The sequence below is a fragment of the Phlebotomus argentipes genome, unplaced genomic scaffold (assembly GCF_947086385.1).
Source record: "Phlebotomus argentipes unplaced genomic scaffold, Phlebotomus argentipes genome assembly contig_32, whole genome shotgun sequence".
Classification (NCBI taxonomy): Eukaryota; Metazoa; Arthropoda; class Insecta; order Diptera; family Psychodidae; genus Phlebotomus; species Phlebotomus argentipes.
In genome coordinates this window covers 1,612,299-1,631,173 of record NW_026776187.1, presented here as the reverse complement: position 1 = coordinate 1,631,173, position 18,875 = coordinate 1,612,299, and the positions used below count along the sequence as shown (strand labels likewise).

The following is an 18,875-nucleotide window of genomic DNA, read 5'->3' as shown; positions in this document are numbered from 1 at the left end:
TGGGTGCAACTGCACTGTTTTGAACCTTCTTGCTAATCCTCAGTGATGAAGCCTACAAGACTGGCCTAAATTTCTCAAGTTTTGTCAACACGCAAAGTTGACAAAAATAACTATGGGGCTAAAAGTGTAAATTTAATTTGGAGTTTTAGATGCAGGAATTCGTATTCACGAAGCGGATTTGGGTTATATGTTTGCCGTGCACCCATGCGATTCATCCTGTTTCCTCCCATTCGGGTCGCTTATGATATTATTTGCACTGTGCATTAAAATACATGATAAATTCCAATTTAACCACGAGCGCAATTTGGCGTAACTACGCGACATAATGACGATGTATGAGAAAGTTGAGCCTTGAATGTAGAATTAATGATGTACACATTCCAAGTGTTGCCCCGAGACTGACTTTTTCCAACTTCGCTCAAGGGATAAGACTCAAGGATGTACACAGCCTCTTCTGCTCTTATGGCAGAAATTTAATTATCCTGCAATTTCTTACACAAACTTCAGACTTTTCTTATTGCGTCTTTCAAGGACTCTAACATCATACGCGCGTAATGAAGAAGAATCACTTGCGGTGTCACCGTGGAGAGAAATATTCTACATACAAACGAAATGCTTTCTAATTTGTTTCCCCGTGAAATGTGTGTAAATTTCTTTCCTCCTTCTGGATTATGTGTGCTTTTCCCTCCATCTTTGTTATCCTTTCGGCTGGGGGATTCGACAATAGTGAGGAATGGCATTAATTTAATTCGCACGGTACCTGGCCGGGGTAATTATGTAAATTCCAAATGAATTTAAAGAGGTCTAAGTTTGTTGATTGCTCTTTAATATGTTTTGCCAGCGATGAATGGTGGGATTTGATATAAGAGTACAACAAGGGGTGTGTGTCTTTCTATTATAAAATTCTTCTTAGCGACTTTATATTATTTTGAATTATTACCATTCTCTGTGCGCGTCCTTTGCGAAACTTCCGCCCTTATTTGTCTTTGGGGAGCCACTTCTGCGGTGTGTTATTCTCCCCCCGGTGATCATTGAGCCTCTAAATTCATACGAGCGTGGGTTCATTTTCTCAGTGGAGGTGGAGAATTGAAAACAATCAGGGTGGCTCAAAGGGTTTATGCGGTTAGATCCACACATTATCATTTGGGCGCATGAACTTTTGTAGATATAGAGCGAATATTCGCGCAATGACGGGAATAAATAAAGCTGAAGTCCTCCATTGCTGAGTCTGGAGATGTATTCGGGCTGTGTAGGCCCCTCAAAAATTGTCTAGAGTCACGGGTGAGACCCGCCTGATGGCTTGGGCTAAATGGTGTGTACTCGTCTTTATGGGAAACACATTTCATGCTGTGACTGTGGGATCTTTGCAGCAGCAGAGTGTGCCTCAACTTGGTATAATCAAATTTAACCTTTGCTACTCTCATTGATTTTTTTGTTGGGCAACTGCTGAATCGGGTAGTTGTTATGGGGCAATTGAGTGCGGCGTTTACACGTTATCCACCCTCGTTGGTAATGTATTTTCCATCCACTTTTTCCCATTCATTGCATCCTTAAATGGAGCTTATCGAGGATTAAGTTGCACTAAATATTGCCTTGTCGGCTAAAATCATGTTTTGACGAATCACCCTTTTTGCGGGCATTTTTTGTCAGATCCATTAAAAATACTTTTATTTTTTATTTTTTTTTGTGAAACAGCGGGCAATAAAGCTTGAATTCTTTGGTATAATGGCAAAATATAGACGTAAAACAGGTTGATATATTCAATTTAATCGTCGCATATGTAAATGCATTCATAAATTGATATGATAGGTGGATAATTTATCGATTGATGGGGGGAACAGAGGAAGTCAATTGGCGGTGGAGAATGCAATTCCAATGCACTACAATTTTAATTGAATCAATAAAGTGTATTAATTAATGTTTCTCCATCCTAATTATCCCTTCAGGCTCAATATGCAGTGGACGATGCTGCAGCAATGCCACTGAGGACGAACTGATGATGAAGTCAACGAACAATTTCAAGCAGATTCTGCGACATCACACAAGAAGTCTCCGAGGAATACTCGAATCGACAGCTACCATTTTTCGTGGTGAGTGCAGAAAAATTACTTTTAATATCTGCTCAACATGATGTGAAAATTCTCCTTTGATCACTGCGTTGCGTTAAACAATCACATGCGAATTGACTGATATTACTACCAATCCTGGAATGGGAGATATTCTCACTTCCAGTTCGACAGTCACGAGGGAAATGGGAAATAAACAACAAGTCACGGGCTTTGAGATCAAAGAAATTTGCTTCGTATAGAGTTATTATTAAAATGTGCCTCATTTCACGATGCAGATTCCCTCGTCTCGTATATAAAAGCCTTACGACGCTATTGTGCTCAGAAACATAAGGATATTCCACATTCTGATTTATAGTCTGAGGAAAATCCTTTTCAATAGTGCGCCTCCTGTTTTTGGCCCAACTCGTTAATCTTACGCAAATGGGAGTGTCCTGAAAACTTTATATGTGAGGTTAAATCTTTTATGATTAGTTAGAACTTGTTTATTGTTCTAGAGGTCGTCAAATTTGAATGATTTTAAAGTGACCTGAATTTTTTAAACTACAAAATTATATTAATTACTGTTCCTAAATTCTATTTGATTAGTTGCAAACAAGAAAACTTGAAGAATTTGTGGCGTTCTTCATGTTCGTTCAGAGAATTGCATGTAATATTGGTCAAAATGTGGAATTTGCCCCAAATTTCAATCTAAATTCACCCTCAAAGTTTCTGGTGCACCACGAAAAAGGATACTTTGCGGACAAACTTACACTGGGTCGGGGTGGTGCAGATAAATTGACCTTTTCCGCATTGTTGTGACGAAGTGGATTCCTTTTTGGACATTTTCCATGAATTTTCAAGTATTCGTCACACCACATAGAGTTAAGAGTGTTATGTAGAATTTTTTTGGCATGCCTTTTTTCCAACACCAATCGTGCTTTGGCCCAGTTCAGGGCGACTGCAGAGACTGCGAGGGGGGCAGAATGTAAATAAACTTGCACAGCTCTGGGTGAGTGTCGAAAATGTATAGTGCAGTATATTGCAAGTTGGAGGGAATTCATAAACATTGAGGTCAGTGTGCAGTTCCGATCTTGATGCAGAGTGTCAAGGTTTTCCCCATTGATTTTCCCTGACAGTCTCACCCACTTGCTTCAAACGGTGGTGCTTCCCCTCGCGCTTAGCCGGGTGGAGGATGATATCAAGTGGATTTAGTGAGTAATGCAGTGAAATGTGAGAAGTCGGAGGAACTTTGCAATATGTTTCCGACTTATTTACGGCCTTGCCTTACATTCACCTCCCTTTTCAACTCCTTCACTGTCCTATGTGCGCATATATATCTCAAAGTTGCGCCATTTACGTTTCTTTTCCATCCAACGCGAAAGGGCTGAGACGACAAATCCCTATTTACATATGTTACTTTGTATGTGCATTATATAGTTTGAAATTCAGAACTGATATTTTGCGGTTACATCAAATGTGAACATGTGATGCACACTTTCCGATTGCTCTCTGCCAACTCATGGGGAGGTGAGCAAATGCGCGAGGGATTCACTTTGTCTCTGTGCGAATTAGCATTCAAGAAATGTTGCTCCCCATTGAAGTGTCTAACATGAAGACGATAGTTTTAATTAAATATCGCTACCACGTACAAGAGCGATTGTCTTGAAGTGTATTAGTGTATGTATGCTAATGCCTCTTGCATTTTCGTTCTTCCTTGCATTTGGCGCGATTGCTTGAGATCGCAGCATAATAAATCAATTGTGCAGATAATATTCCAATGGTGGAACAGTCAATTGGTCTCATGGAGAGTGACTTGAGAACCCTTGTGGCACTATTTTATTTATTGCTCCTATGTGTTTAAGCACCGTTAATTGCACGATTAAGCGTGCAAGATAATAAATTGATATGCAAACAAAGGCAAATTCTCAAATGCATACAAACTTCTTGTATTTATTTGTGCGCTCTCAGAGACTTCGCAGTGTCTATGGATGGGGACGCCGGGTGCTTCATCACAGTACGTCCATTGCTAGGAATATATTTATGTGCACAGCTGTAAATCACGGGGAAATCTTTTATTTACTTAACTTAAACTCGAGTGGCAAGTTAAGGGAGTTAAGGAGTCATTATTAATTTAAATTCATTGCAGTTGCAAAGGTGAAAATGCTTGAAGATGGTAATTAATGAATTTTGGGGGACTTTGTTGGGGATTAGAGTGATTTACGGTAGAGCTTGCAAATTAACAGACACATCAGGAGAAATTAGGCAAATAAATTACTATTTATATGCTGTTTTGTTCATGAAGCTCCGAGGGATATTCAATTGGCCAGAATTGCAAGGCAAAACAATGAGATTAAGTGATAGTGTGTCTCATGGTGAATTCAGAGTGATACTATTCCACATATAGAATATGCTTTTGATAAGAATAATCCTGATGTAATATTTAGCTTCAGCACATTTCTCTTTTGGCAATTAGGTCTATCCGTAGCACAATTGCTTGTATGCAGATGAATGTGGAGTTATGCTGGAATATTTATCAGCTTCGGAAATGGTAGTGTAAATGGGTTTAATGCAATTGCGTTAATCATTCTATACCCAAAGATTTGGTATGGAATTGTCCTATATTTAAAGCTTATAGTGGGCAAATGAAGATCCATGGCGGATTAACCCAGAGTCATGAATCTGGGCAGCTCTTCTATAGTGAAATATTTAGTTGAATGTGCGGAAATGAAGACAAGACAAACGGCCGAGGAAATGTGAAAGGGACAGAATAAATGTCACCTGAAGTTTCCCTAAAGGATGCACCTGGCTGCTGAAGGTAGATAAATGCAATTTCTCCCCTCCGCAGTGGGAATTAAATTTTTCCCATGTTGCATGTAAGGTGGAAGATAATAATGGAAAGTGTCACGAGGACGTGGGTGGAAAATTGTATATAAATAATATTCTGGAATTTTATTGCTCTCCCAGCACTTTATTGCCCTCGAGCGAGGTGGGAAACTTGTGTTGGTAGTTGGACGGTGAGTTAGAGCAGGGAGAAAAAAAATTTAAATATGGACTTTAAAATGCGATTTTTCGTCTATCTTCTGCTGCCAGAAGTGTAGAGGTATAAGTAGAATTTCATCGCACTGTTTCTCCTCACTTTATGGCAGGCAGATATGCTTTCGTTACATATAAATTGTGGGGAGCTTGCCTGAGAAACTTGGAGAGATTTTGAGGAAGAGGAAGAGGAAGGAGATGAAAGAACAGATGGAGTACGCTAATCGTCTGAGCCAATTCATATATTTTTCCCAGAGGAACGAGAGAAGCGTATTGAATTAAAGTTTCACGAAAGTTCAAATTTATACTTCTCTCACTTGCAGCACAACTGACAAATTTATCTCCTTTATTGTTGGCTGTTGTAATATGGCTTCTATCTAAAATTGTATTCTCGTCCATTTAAGGGCTGTTTTTTTTTGTGCAGTTCCGGAAACGGGATGGAAGTGATGAAAAGGTACTCAATATTTCAAAATACAAAGTGCAACGGCACCAGCTGTGACAAATCGCACGCTTTGCGCGACAATTGATCGTGATAAATGACATTGGAGCAATGTCTAGAGGTCAATGGAATGAAAGAGTGGAAATAGACCAAATGCTGTCTGTGTAATGTTTAGATATTCATCCCGAAATAACACTTGAACGGGCAAAAGTGGATGAAGTGGCCAGAATTCTGCCATTTAGTGGTAATTTGGACTTGTTGGGAAGACAAGTCAAGAGGAATTGAAAAGCATCGAGGGCCTTTACATCTTCAAATCATTCCTTCTGAAGGCCATCCGTAGTTGGAATTGGTCAAAATAAATTCCCAGTCAAAATGTACAATACTTTATCTTGAAGTTCCGGTCTCAGCTCATTTGCGAAAAACTCATGGCATTTATTTAGTCGATGAATCATCAAATTCGATAATCAATTTGAGAAGATATTTCACAAGATTAGCATTATCTCATCCTTAGTCACTCCCGAGGCATCTCATATTCAAAATGAATCTCAGTGTCTTTCTGTCGGTGTTAAGTGTTCTTTTTTATTGGATTAACAGAAGTTGATGTGCCGATTGGGATGACTAAAGTATTTTATGCGGTTTTGTGCTTGTTACTAATTTATAGCCTTTGATTTGCATATTTTTAATAGAATTGCGTCAGGAAAACTGCCTTGAAGATCGATTGTAAGCACACAAGAGATTTTTATTATTTCACCCGGGAACGCTTTTTTAGTTTTGTCCATCATGAAGCAAGACAGAGGGTATATATGGGGAGAGAGAGAGAGAGAAGCAATATAATTGAAACAGGGAGATGTGCGTTTTTTCTTAGCTTCTTATTTGAATTCATATGAAAAATTGTGTGGTATTCTTGTGAGTTTGCTGGCCGCCCACACAATATTTTGTGGCCTGCGGAATGGAACTGGGAGATACATCACGTCTCTCTCTCTCTCTATAAGAGTGTTTTGCCATTTAGAGGTGAATCTCCATGGAAAGTCTTTAATTAGTTTTGAATTGGAAGCTGAAGATAAGTTGCTATACTTTAGCACTCGGCACACTTATCAAGATTAAGTTGTCCGAATGTGACTTAAGGTTTTTTAATCACAACCTCTCAAAATGTCAACATGCCACATTGATTCCTTGTCTTTGTTCTCTTAATTACTGTGGGTGGTTAGCAATTTATTTAATTTATATGACACATTTATTAGTGAGATATTTCTTTGAGTGCTCGCCCGAGGGTATTTCTCTCTTGTGTGCTAAGCACACAAACTCCATACTTCGAACATTATTAATAGCTTGTCTTTTATCTATGAATTCACCTGAATTGAGTTGTGTTTTCATTAGGAATGAGTTATTTTAGCATTAGAGAAACAATGCCTTGTAATGCTCCGGCGCTGGGTCAAAGGAGATTCCATGGCGGAGGAATATTTTATTCATGCTTTTATAACTCTCCACGGAGAAGCTCTCAACAAGACACTCCCGGTGAGAATTAGATATTCACATGGGTTATGAATATGAAATTACAGAAGTAAGCGCGAACCCTTCATCTTCTTATTAAGCTGATGGGGTAGGCTCAGGATTACCTTAAGTACTGCAACTGTATGGGAGGTTACACGGAAGGCGCCTGCTCATTAAATGATATTTTAGCTCCCGAGTCTAGACTCTGATTAGAAACACTTCATGTTGGCAAATATTAATGGATAGATGATAAATTTATGCTACTGCATCGAAATAATTGTCGAATTAAGTGGCCTTTGATATAAGAAATCCCCCAGAGTTTTTACTAGACGCCCTACATTTTGCCGTCTGTCATCACTGCTGGATGCCAGGCCACCGAATAATTTAATTATCACCTCTATCGTCACTTTGCAGACAGTGGCTGAAATCTCTGAAAATCCCAGCTGAGGTGGGAAAATATACAAGAGTGGATTTCTGTCGCCCATCATGACATGTAACAGAGTTTTTAATGCGTTAATCTTGTCCATCTTCCTCTTTTTCTCCTACTTTGTCATTCATGAGTGATACATTGGACTGTTTAAGCTGTAGAACGTGCTCATGAGGTATTGAAGAAGACCCTCATGGCGCAACTGAATCATCCTTTTCATAAACGTTTTCGCTCTATAAATAAAATCTATTTGAATATCCTCTTTATGGCTGTACATCGCAGTATTGCAAATAAGTTACGCCTAATGAGTTCAATAAAGCATGAATGAAGAGTTTTTTTTCCAGTTTCATCGCTTCTGGTAATTTATATGGTTAAAAGTTTTTTCCTCCACTGTTTCAGTGGGAAATCAGAGAGAGGATTCCATGATGGGTGCACTTTTTGCTCCTCCAAGTTGAATGTTGCGTGCCGATTATGCTTTTTACGGAATAATCCGACATATCGGTTGAAATGATTGTACGTATAGGATACTTTGCGAGATGAGGGTATATAAAATGAAGCAAAAATGCCACAGAGCAATGAAATCAATAATAAATTAACTGGACGGTGATGTACCATCGACTGTGGAGGATGAGTAATGGTGGAGGTATTTAATTGGAACGCGTGGGTCCATCGTGGTCATCATGAATGGAGTCGAGCTCTCATGTCACTCTATAATGCCGGTGTAGTAATAAGTACACGTAAATTGCATTTATACCATCAAGTCTTGGACTTCTTGGACTCATTTCACAGTTAAATGAGTGAGGCGGGCAAAGAGACAGCCAAGTCATGTGTATTTCCTATATAAAGCGACTTTGGGCAGCCTTGGTCGTTTGGGGTCGACCGAGAGGGGGTGAACGGAAAGAAATTGAGCCTCAATTGAGTGGGTTTAATGTGGCATGTTCAAGTGTATACATTGGCTAGTTTTGACCCCATCGTTTGTTTTCTCTGTTCTCGCGGAGAACATCATTGTACAGCGCTTGCCAGAGTATAGATTCCAATAATAGTGTACATATGGTATTCTATCCTCCTCATGGTTGGAACATGTGCTCCATTTACTCTCCAAATGCTAAGTGACCGTTGCTTGATTTACGTCACTTGCCATCCTCTCGCCAAATTCCACCCAATTGAATATGATTTATGTCTTCATTTTCATATATTTCCAAAATGCGAATATTTCATGTGGCTCAAAGTCCGCATCTCTAGGGTGAAATACATATTGTGACTAGTCATGTGCACTCTCTAATCCACATAATCAATATTTTGACCCCACTTGTATCATATTTAATCAGACACGCACAATTGGTGACCAAATATGACGAGACTAATTTATGCACAACTCCAATTGCTACAATGTATTGAAATTGCTTTATCGTAATACGGTTAAATATTCATGCAATCATAGTCATTTATAATGTAATTTACGCAATTAGGATCCGTACTCCTTGGAGAATGTTTAATCAAAGCAATATTCTTTCGGATTTAATTCGCAATGTACTTATCAGACGCGATAGTTTGATTGCAAAATTGATCTGCAAATATAATTTATAGTTTATGATGAACGAGTGATTGTGAAATTCAATTTTAATGGGAGAAGACTAGAAGAGGGCATCGTGTGTTCATTTTAACACCTTTTTCATCATCATTTTCACTCTTTTGAAGCACCTCCGCGAAGGCCCATCATCGACGAGCACGGAGCGCCGAGTCGTGTCTCTTGCACTCCATCCCCAACGTAATTTTCTTATTGTTGATTCTTGCCCATGTTTTGCACACCTTCTTCATTGAGATCGGGAGAGGCAGGCAAAAGTGAAGAGCACATACGAAAAGGAAGATGAGAGCAAGGGTATTCGCGATCGGCAAATAAATGCCCAGAATAATATGTGTACACATCTCATCGCCATTTAAGCATTTATCCATGATTTTCTCGCTGCACAACACAAACACTGAGAGATGCCCTCTCTCTCTCTCTTGGATTCCTTTTTGCCACAATCGATCTCCATGGAGGATATAAATCCATTTGGGTCTGGCTTGTAGGGCAACAATAACCTGAATGGGCACGGTGGAATGTGCCATGGACGGGCGTGGGAACAGATTTCGCTGGGTTCTCGGGATCACATGCATACGAGAGTGAGAGAGAATCTTCTTCACTGGGGGTTCAATCCATTTTCAATGACCTTTCGCAACATTTAACACAATGTTGATGGGGGTGAATAGGTTGAAATGTGACTATGCTCGACTTTTCCGTCCATCAGTTATGTATAATTTCTAATGAGAATCTCGCACACATGGTGGAAACAACTCAATTTGCGCAGCACTATCTGAAATCTTAATCACTCTAATCAACTCAATTTTGCACTCCATCTAGGCATTTTTCACCTCATCCACTATTGACTTGCAACATAAAGTGCTATGTGCTGAAATTAGCACTCGCATACCCCAACATGGGTGGTGTTTTAACGTGATTATCACTATGAAAATCCATTAATCTCACACTCATTATAAACTATTATTGACTGCGTGTGGTTTGACGGCAACATGGTAAGAAGCTCGTATGTAATATTCAGTAAGTTATCTACCAACTTTTCCGATAGAGCGAATATCACAATTTTATTTTATCATTACATTTTCCTGCCTATGAAACTCAAATGAAAAACCTCAAGTTTGCCACACATGAAGATTATTAGTGGAATTTAATCATGCTACAAATTCGATTGGTAAAGACTGAGTGTGGAATATTTGGAACAATTGCGAGTAGTGTTTTCCAAGATGGCAATCATGAGTTTTTCGTTCAAGAGGAGTTCTTGAAAGCCCCAAAAATTTGCCAACTGCGTTATATTTTAGGCACATGTTCCACAGATCCGTGGTTGTTGAGTGTATTTAAAGAACCTCACCAATCTAACCAAAGCACTAACAGACTATTTATTTACTTGTTTGGAAAAATCGTAATTTACTGCGGCATTTTGCTGCTATTGATGTTTTTTTTTTAGTGTGAAACTATTTCGCAGGTTATTAATGAAAATATCAGTGAAGAAGAAAGGTGAACTTCTTTATTTATCCTGAGTTGAGAGTGGCTGTTTCGATTCATGCCGAAATATTCGCTCTCTGGGAAAATTCTTATTCTATTGATGGCACTCTGAGTGTGGTAATGTCTTGTGCGTTTATCAATTAACTTCTAACGCATGCTGATGCTATTGATGCGTGAACGAGAGATAGGGATATATTGCGTGAGTAATTCTTATAGGGTGAACTTTATTGAGTCACGAGCGAAGTGATTCATGATCAGCTTGAGGACAAAATTCCTTCAACTCTGTAGCACATTTTAACGTCTCTATTGAAGAGTGACATTTTTGTGCTTCTTGAACCATAATTCAGCGTGGATATTTATTGTGTAGACATTAGCGCGATCATAAATTAAACTGTTTGAATCGAATTGTAATTCAATATATGGGAGAAAATTGCTATGGTATCTGGGCAAGAGTTGAAATATTCCACGCTCGATACATTCTGCACAACCATTGACACTATATGTATGAGCATATGCAGCTTTTGAATGGGAACAAGTGATATTTGAGTTGCAAATATGCCATATTGGCAGAGACGGAAACAATTTCATGCTCTTGCATTTGGCCATTCCGCCTAAACCCTCTGCGTATCGCCAGCATTTTCCCGTAGTCTGCAGAAACGGCCGTCCATCCGAAGACTATCGGGGGAGGTCTCTAGCAGCTTAATTCCCTGTATCCGCCCGGTTTATTGTCACACTAAATGCGGGAATTATCTAAAATCTCACCCAGCAACATTGAAATTATTTCATTGCTGTTATTCTGCAATCACCTCCTGGTGTTTTATGTGCCTGGAGGAACACTTTTACACCATTTCGAAGCTCAATCGATACTGCAGAGAATCTCCTCCGCATCTGGAAGGTTCTGGTGTTGCGATGGTGTTCCTTTGTCAGTAAAATGCAGTGATTGGTAATTTTATGATTTTCTCGCCCACTCACAATATTGTCTTCGCATGATTGTTCTTTTTTCACATGCATAAAACCTTGCATTTAAGATATGAGTGAGCCTTTTTATACGAGCACTTAAAATTGAACGATCTGTATACAAACGATTCAATGGCAATATTGTGAGAAGGTTGCTGGAAGCGCACCGAAAATGAGGTCATCCGCTTAAACTCCCTAATTTTTCACTTCCTCTAAACATATCATCTTGACGGAGGAATTTAATTTGGGAAATTCACAGCGCGTCGCAATTAGATTTCGCGCATTGCACAGGTAAAAAATATTGCTCTGGTATCAAATTTTCGTGCAATTAGGTCAAATTTGTCATCACCTCTGGCTGTGCCTCTCACCAATTGGGACGGACATCTGTGTCTCATTATGCTGATGAGACGCCATCTCATAGTTGAGAAAATGTGTGGAGGAAGAAGGTGAAGCTCATAAATTATGTAATTCGCAGCGACTTCTACCGAGGAATCTCCGGAACTTGCGAAATGCTCGCAATTTTTCATTACACTCATCCTCGCACTCTTGCAATTTTCATAATATTTACGAGTTTAGCCGAGATAAGAGAAAAGTCTTCAATCTCTGGTGCTTTCTGCGAAGATACTTGATGGTGTGGGGAAGAGTGTCCTAAAAAATTCGCAGAATTGCAAATATAAGCGAAAGCAGTTTTAGTGTATTTTTAGATACGGGAGATTTCTTTTCGCTTGTTCGCTGAAAAGCACATTCGCCATATTGCAAATGAACACAGTGATAAATTATAATATAATTATAATCAGCAATGTTGAAAAAGAATTCATTGGAACATTTTTTTTCGCGCAATGCTGAAAAAAAACCATAAGTCATTTTGATTTTTTTTTGTGGAATAAATTAATTAACTTGCACAAATTACGCAAGCGAGTTTAAATATTGAGTTAATTTTTCATGGAACGTATAAAAATGTTTCATTAAAAGTATATGGTGGAAAAATACTCCATCCATTAAACTACAATGAAAATATAATTCAATAAAAAAAATTGTCAAACGGGGTGGAAATTCAACTCTCTCTGTGTTCACATATTTACCCACACTTTTGGGCTAAACAATATGAGATTGTCGGTGTCAGAAGTTGATACGATATTGTGTCAAATAGAAATGAAATTTTCTCTTGCCGTCTCACCGACAGACAGAGATATGTACATATTTTCTTTGAGTAAATTTACCTTCATGGCCAGGTATAAGTGACTCATTCAGGAAATTCTAGCCGTCACTCAAAACTCCCCCCGGAAGAGGTGGAGAGCGAGAGGGTGGGCGCTGAGCGTAATTCAAGCCACTTGCATGCTTCACTGACAAGGGGTGGCGCAACCCCACATTCATGGATTTCGCCCACTTTAGATAAAGCTCCAGGAATTCAGACATAGCATCTGCCCCTTTCTATGCGATGCACGAAAGCTAAGCTTTGCAAGAATAAGAATATCATGGTGATGAAAAAATTACTACTCCCAGTGCAATATTTCCCTAAACTGTGAAGTAATTTTCACGAAACTCTTTTAAATAATTCCGCACGTCGATGAATTTTCAATGTGAAATGGTCCCCTTATTAATTTTTCAGCAATCCTATCCACTGAACCTTAACATATTTATGTTGGCACACAGGGGATGTTGTTGAGTTTGTGGTATAATTGAAATTCATCATCCCAAAATTCATGAGTTTTCTCTCAATTTCCCGTATTTCCACTCGTAATGAATAATTTGCACTGATGTGGCGAATTTACTGCTGTCTAAATTCTTCCTTCTGAGGAATATCCAAAGTTTTTGCTAAATGATAAAACGCAAAGAGGTGAGGAAAATTGTACAAAATGGAGAAGATGGACTTTAGAGAAATTATATTGTGACTATATATGCGTCTTTTCCCTATATGGTCTAAGTTCGTTCATGTGAATTGTAACTCCCAAAGAGCGGTGCATGTGAAATAAAGCATTTGAGTGCTTAGGAGTACGGCAAAGTTGCAAATTGTGATGAATTTATCATAAGTCCGTGTCTGACAGTTGAATCATAAGCCAAATGGTATGGATTGAGGAGGGAAGACGTTATCGAGGGAGCGCGCTGATGGGTAAAACCAACGCACGGTAAATCGTTAATAACTCTGCTAATGTCAGTTCATTAAGAAAGTCCATGTCAGGAAATTTTCTCGTGTTTCGTGCCACATAACATTTTCTCATCACAAAAGTCCACATAGAAAATTCCCTCATTTACCTTCGTCCGCAACTTGTGGCTCTCCGTAGGCGAGCTTCAGAACTGTGATTTGTGGGACGATGGCGACTGGAGTAATTTTCTGGAATCTCAGAGGACTTTGTGCGTTGTCTCAGTCTGGAGGATTCGCCCATGATAAGTCATATCTCATGACAACTCTCTGAATGCCCACCACTTGCAAATGTGCAGCATATACAGGATGCTGCAAATGAAAACAAGATCCAGGTCAAAGTATTTCCCACTGCATTTATGATTTCACAGTCAAAAGTCGACCTATTAGCAAACTAATATAATCTTGCGCAATTACCAGTCCCGAAAATGCATTAAAAACGTGCAGTAAGCTAATGCAATTGTGAAATACATACATATAATGAGCACAGTGTTTGCTGTCGACAAACGGAATGGCATGATTTTTGCGGAGGCTGGCCACTGATAAAAGGTTTCAAGAGTGTCTCTTTGGTTGATTGCTGCCGTGCAAAAAAGGCGTTGAATGTGGCAATAATAGTTTGTGGCATTTATTGAACTATCATCAAGACTATCCACACAAGAGTCTCGGTAATTTTCCTACACATCGTCTCTTCTGTGAAATGATGGTGCAGGAAAACTGTGGACACAGCACGAGACGTCTCGAGAAATGTAGACGATTCTGCAAATATAACCACGCATTTCTGATATTATTGTCAATTCAAACATTCAGAGGGGCGGTTCAACTTGGTTGGATGATTTCTTCTCCGCCTAAAGTAGTGATGTTTACTCAAGAAATACACAGAAAAAGAGGGAATTTCAATTAAAATTTCATTAATTCAGCATTCAAGTTGTTTCCTTGAAAAAAAAAGGATACTTTTTCCGTGTCTAGTCAAATAAAAAAGAGACACTCTCTTGAGCGCCCATCCTTTGCACAGAGCCACGGACGAATTCCCGGAAAAATTCCTTGGGATTGCGTGAATTGAGTGAGTCACCTTTTTCGCTGTTAATTGGGAAAGTTTTGTGCTGGGAGGATGAAAGAAAAAAAGCCCTCGCGTGGGCGTGTTTTGGCACATTAAATCGAATTGTGTGAAAGAGAGGTTGGATCGATAGTTGAAACTGGAGCTGTTGGTGGTTGCGAACACGAGAAGACAGAGAGGCAGAAAAACTAATCACCAACATGCTCATTTTGGGCTTAGAACATGTTTGCATCATGTCTGAGGTGATTTCGGACATGTGTTAACAGGAAAGAGACCCGTATCAGGAAGATGCAGTGACGGGCGTTGAGCGGAGGACAAGAAAGCATCAGGTAGAGGCTTGAAAGGTGCAATACTGAGTCGTGTGAGAAGTGTAATGTATTCAATTGAGCATTCATCAAGTGGATGAAATCGCAGGGCAGAGCAATTGCTAGAGATGTCTATTGATGGCGTGGCTTCTTGCGAGATCGACGAAATGATGACATGAACGTGCTTTGGGAGGAAATACATCAATTCTCACCCTTATTAGGAGAAGAAAGAAGCGGCCTATGGCCGGGTTTTTTGGCTGGGAAGGAAGAGAGAAGAAAGAAAAAGTGTGGTAAGAGAGGCTCATCTTTTGGAGAATGGCGCTCCGCAGTCAAACACAAAAGATGCTGTGAGACCAGCGGACGTCTCTTTACCCACTTCTTCGTTTTTCACCTCGGGTGTCTTCCATGGCAACAAGTACTGGGAACTTGTCCTGAACTCGTTACCGCTCTTGTGTGTACACACAAAGGCGAGGAGCTTTAATAACTGGCTGGTGGTCTCTTGGCTTCTGATGGTGTTTGCACTACAGCCACAGACCGAGCGACTGTGCATGGGGCGAGGAAAGTCGGGAATGCAGCCAAACACAGTGAAACACAATCGGGGAATTTCATGCTGGCCCTAAATGGAATTTAATACACACAATCCGCTGCAATGTGTGCCCTGCAAGAGGTGCATCAGCAGGGAAAAACGACCTAAATTGACCGAAAGATGTGCATAGAGGGAAAAGAGATCAAGGATGTTTCTGTATTTAGCCAGAATGGATGGCAAAAAGATCGGCAAAAGACGGGGCAATCGGGTGTGGAATGTTGAATATCAACGCATTGGAAATTGTGGATTTGTCAGGCCATTTTTCCATCCGCCAAGAACCTCGATATTGATGGCACATTTCATTGAGAAGTCTGAATGCAATTCTCATGGCAAATGAACATAAAGCATCTTCTGAAGTGAAAGAATTTCTTACAGATCCCATTTCTCAAGGTGAAACGATCAAATTACCTCCTCGGGAACTAATGCAATGTAAATAAATTCTTTTCCACAAACATTTTGCAACAGAGAACTGCATAATTGCCTCATGCAATTGCGTAAAGTGAGTTTGTTCTTGAAATTCCAAGTAGAACCACCCTAAAATACCGTATCGATCGATTACTCTCGAGAGCCATTTGCGAATGAATGTCTCAAGATTGCGAGTGTTGTATTAATTCAGCAAAATGAATCGCAATAAAATCGTGTTTATGGCATTTGTGTGCATTATGCAAAAATTCAAGAGGGAAATTTCAAGCGAAACCCTATACATAATTACGAATTCTCCTTCTTTCTTCTAGTGATTCCGTCATATTACCATACTTACAAGAGCGCATATATGAAATGAACCGTGTCGAACAATTAGCTCGTTAGGGCAGATTGTGGAAATGTCGTGTGACTTGCTGTGGAAAACCTTTTCACTTCCATCATCATTATTAACTCAAAAGCTTTTAACATGTTCAATTGAAGTGTTTCGTATCAACATTTCTCGGAATTCAATGGCTTTCTAATATTTATTGAAGTTCTCATGGGAATTTTTTTTCTTTTGCAAAAATATACCAAATGATGTAGGGAAATTATATGCAGGGATAAGTGGATCTCTCTCTCTCTCCTGCAAAAGGCAAAGGGACAGAAATCTTGGAACATACACATCTTGGCTTGGGTTGTTTCCAATATCCATCATCTATGAATTCTTGAATATTAAATTTTTCCCTAAGGAGGAATTTTTTGCCTTTCGTCCGAAAGAAAGAGCAAAAGCTGAGATTATTGTTGGCTTCTTGGCAAAAGTGTTCAGCAGAAGGTTGAAATATCTGAAAAAGTTTTATTGGAAAGCACTCGAGCAGGGTTGGAAAAAGGAAGCCAACAATGTGGAAGTGAATTTTGCCCTTTGAACTCTATGATCTTTGTAATTATCGTTTATCATTTTGCTGCTTCTGCACAAAAGTTTACACACACAAAGTCGTAGTTTCTTCTACGGGGAAATTTACCTAATTAGTTATGTTGTTGTGATAAAGTGGCGATGAACAAAGGAGAATTTCATCCTGTTCCCTCAGTGTTGATACATGCTTATTTTAATGTCTGTCTTGTGTTCTTTTTGCTTTGCAGAAAACGTAATTCAATTGTCACTTCAGTCAGAGAACAAGACACTGAATTTATTCAACCAAGTTTACCGGCGGATGTCACCTTTTTCGCGACAACCAATTTCAGACCTGTACCAGAGCATTCGAAGGTGAGTCACTTTCTGATCCATCCCTTCTCAATGTCTTTCACGCGGTGTCTCGCGCCTTAATTGACGATAATTTTTCCGGGAAAACTGAAATGTGAATGTCTTTGCAGTCACATATCACCGAATTCCTACACGGACAATCTCGATATCGAGAAGGTGGTCACGAACTTCTTCGTGAGCCTCTTTCCCGTGGCATATCACCATGTGCTGCACGCGGAGAGTGACACGCACAGCAGTGACTTCCATGTTGACTATAAGAACTGCCTGATGCACACATTTGACGACATCCAACCGTTCGGCGACATCCCGAAGACCGTGGCCAGGAGTCTGCAGCAGAGCGTGGGTGCGGCCACGGTGTTTGTGCGCGCTCTGGACCGCGGCGCTGATGTGCTGGCCAGCACCGAGGAATTGGACTCTGAGTATCTGACGCACAAGTGCAAGATGCACCTCCTCAAGATGAGCTACTGCCCCGTGTGCCGCGGCTACGCGAAGGGGCACGTGAAGAGCTGCAGCAGTTACTGCATCAATGTAATGAGGTGAGTCTTTGACACTGTCTGCGGTCAATTAGTGACTCTCGCTCACCATCTTTGCGTGTGCCACCTTTGCAGAGGCTGCTTGACACAGTACGTGGGCAGCCTGGACAGCCCGTGGACCAGCTTCGCCGAGTCCATGGAGCGCCTCCTCGGGCTGGTGCGCACGAGGGAGGGCATCGAGGCTGTCATCAAGACACTGGAAGTGAAACTCTCAGAAGCCATCATGCATGCCATGCAGAATGGACCGGAGCTGGAGAAGAAGGTGAGTCACTTCCCATAGTTGAATAGTTGTCAATGGAGAGCCGATAGAATTTATATCATCCTTGCTCGGTTGAGAGGAAACATCAATGAAATTCTTGGAAATTCCTCCCGAGATTACGACTGAGATTTGGACATTTTTATGGACTTGTTGAAATCGATTTGACTTGACCCAAAAATGTGATCTTGAGGGACTGAATGGGGAATGAAGTCATAAATTTTAATTATTCCCTGAGAGTTCTTCTTAGCTTACATGATGATCTTTAAATAAGAATGAGAAAGTGACATGGTCTGAGAGATAACAATTTATCATTCTTATTCCGTCATCAGACAAGGCGATGTAACAACTGTACAAGAGAAGTGTTTACAATAGAGGAATTTTTAAAGAAATTTCTCTGCATTGAGCATAACTACCATGCTTGGCACTGTATTAGAGAATGATATTCTTTCCGTTTTTAGGAAGAAATGGATAATCTTCACTTAATCTCAATTGGGATGGAATATTTTTTAGCCATTGTAGCATATTTATATGACTTTAAATCTCAGCTGTGCAATATAGCAACACAAACATCCGGAGGAAGATTTTGTGGACTTGAGAATGGGAAATGTAGCAAATTTATTTTCCAACAACAGCCATAATCGTAATGCAAAATGCGAGGAAATGCTTAGAGGTGGAGATGGAAATATTTCATATTTGTTATACCATGAGGAAAATATTCAGATTTTCCATTCCATCGGGAAATGTTTTCTCAATTTAAATATTATCTCTTGGCCGCAATATTTGTATGTTCAAATATCTGTACATCATGCGGAGGCGAGAAGAAATCTCAATATCTTTAAGACAGATAAATCCACACATTAGTCCAAGGAATGTAATTTTTTT

General features: G+C 39.8%; 1 protein-coding gene across 1 annotated transcript in view; it reads left to right on the top strand.

Annotated features, from left to right (window-relative positions):
• Positions 1-18,875, top strand: part of LOC132264103 (division abnormally delayed protein) — a 72,029-nt gene that overhangs the window by 36,649 nt on the left and 16,505 nt on the right. The window contains exons 2-5 of the mRNA XM_059764179.1: positions 1,947-2,090; positions 17,081-17,204; positions 17,312-17,737; positions 17,810-17,996. Coding sequence (XP_059620162.1) covers positions 1,947-2,090; positions 17,081-17,204; positions 17,312-17,737; positions 17,810-17,996 — 881 coding nt within the window. The remainder of the gene's footprint in view (positions 1-1,946; positions 2,091-17,080; positions 17,205-17,311; positions 17,738-17,809; positions 17,997-18,875) is intronic.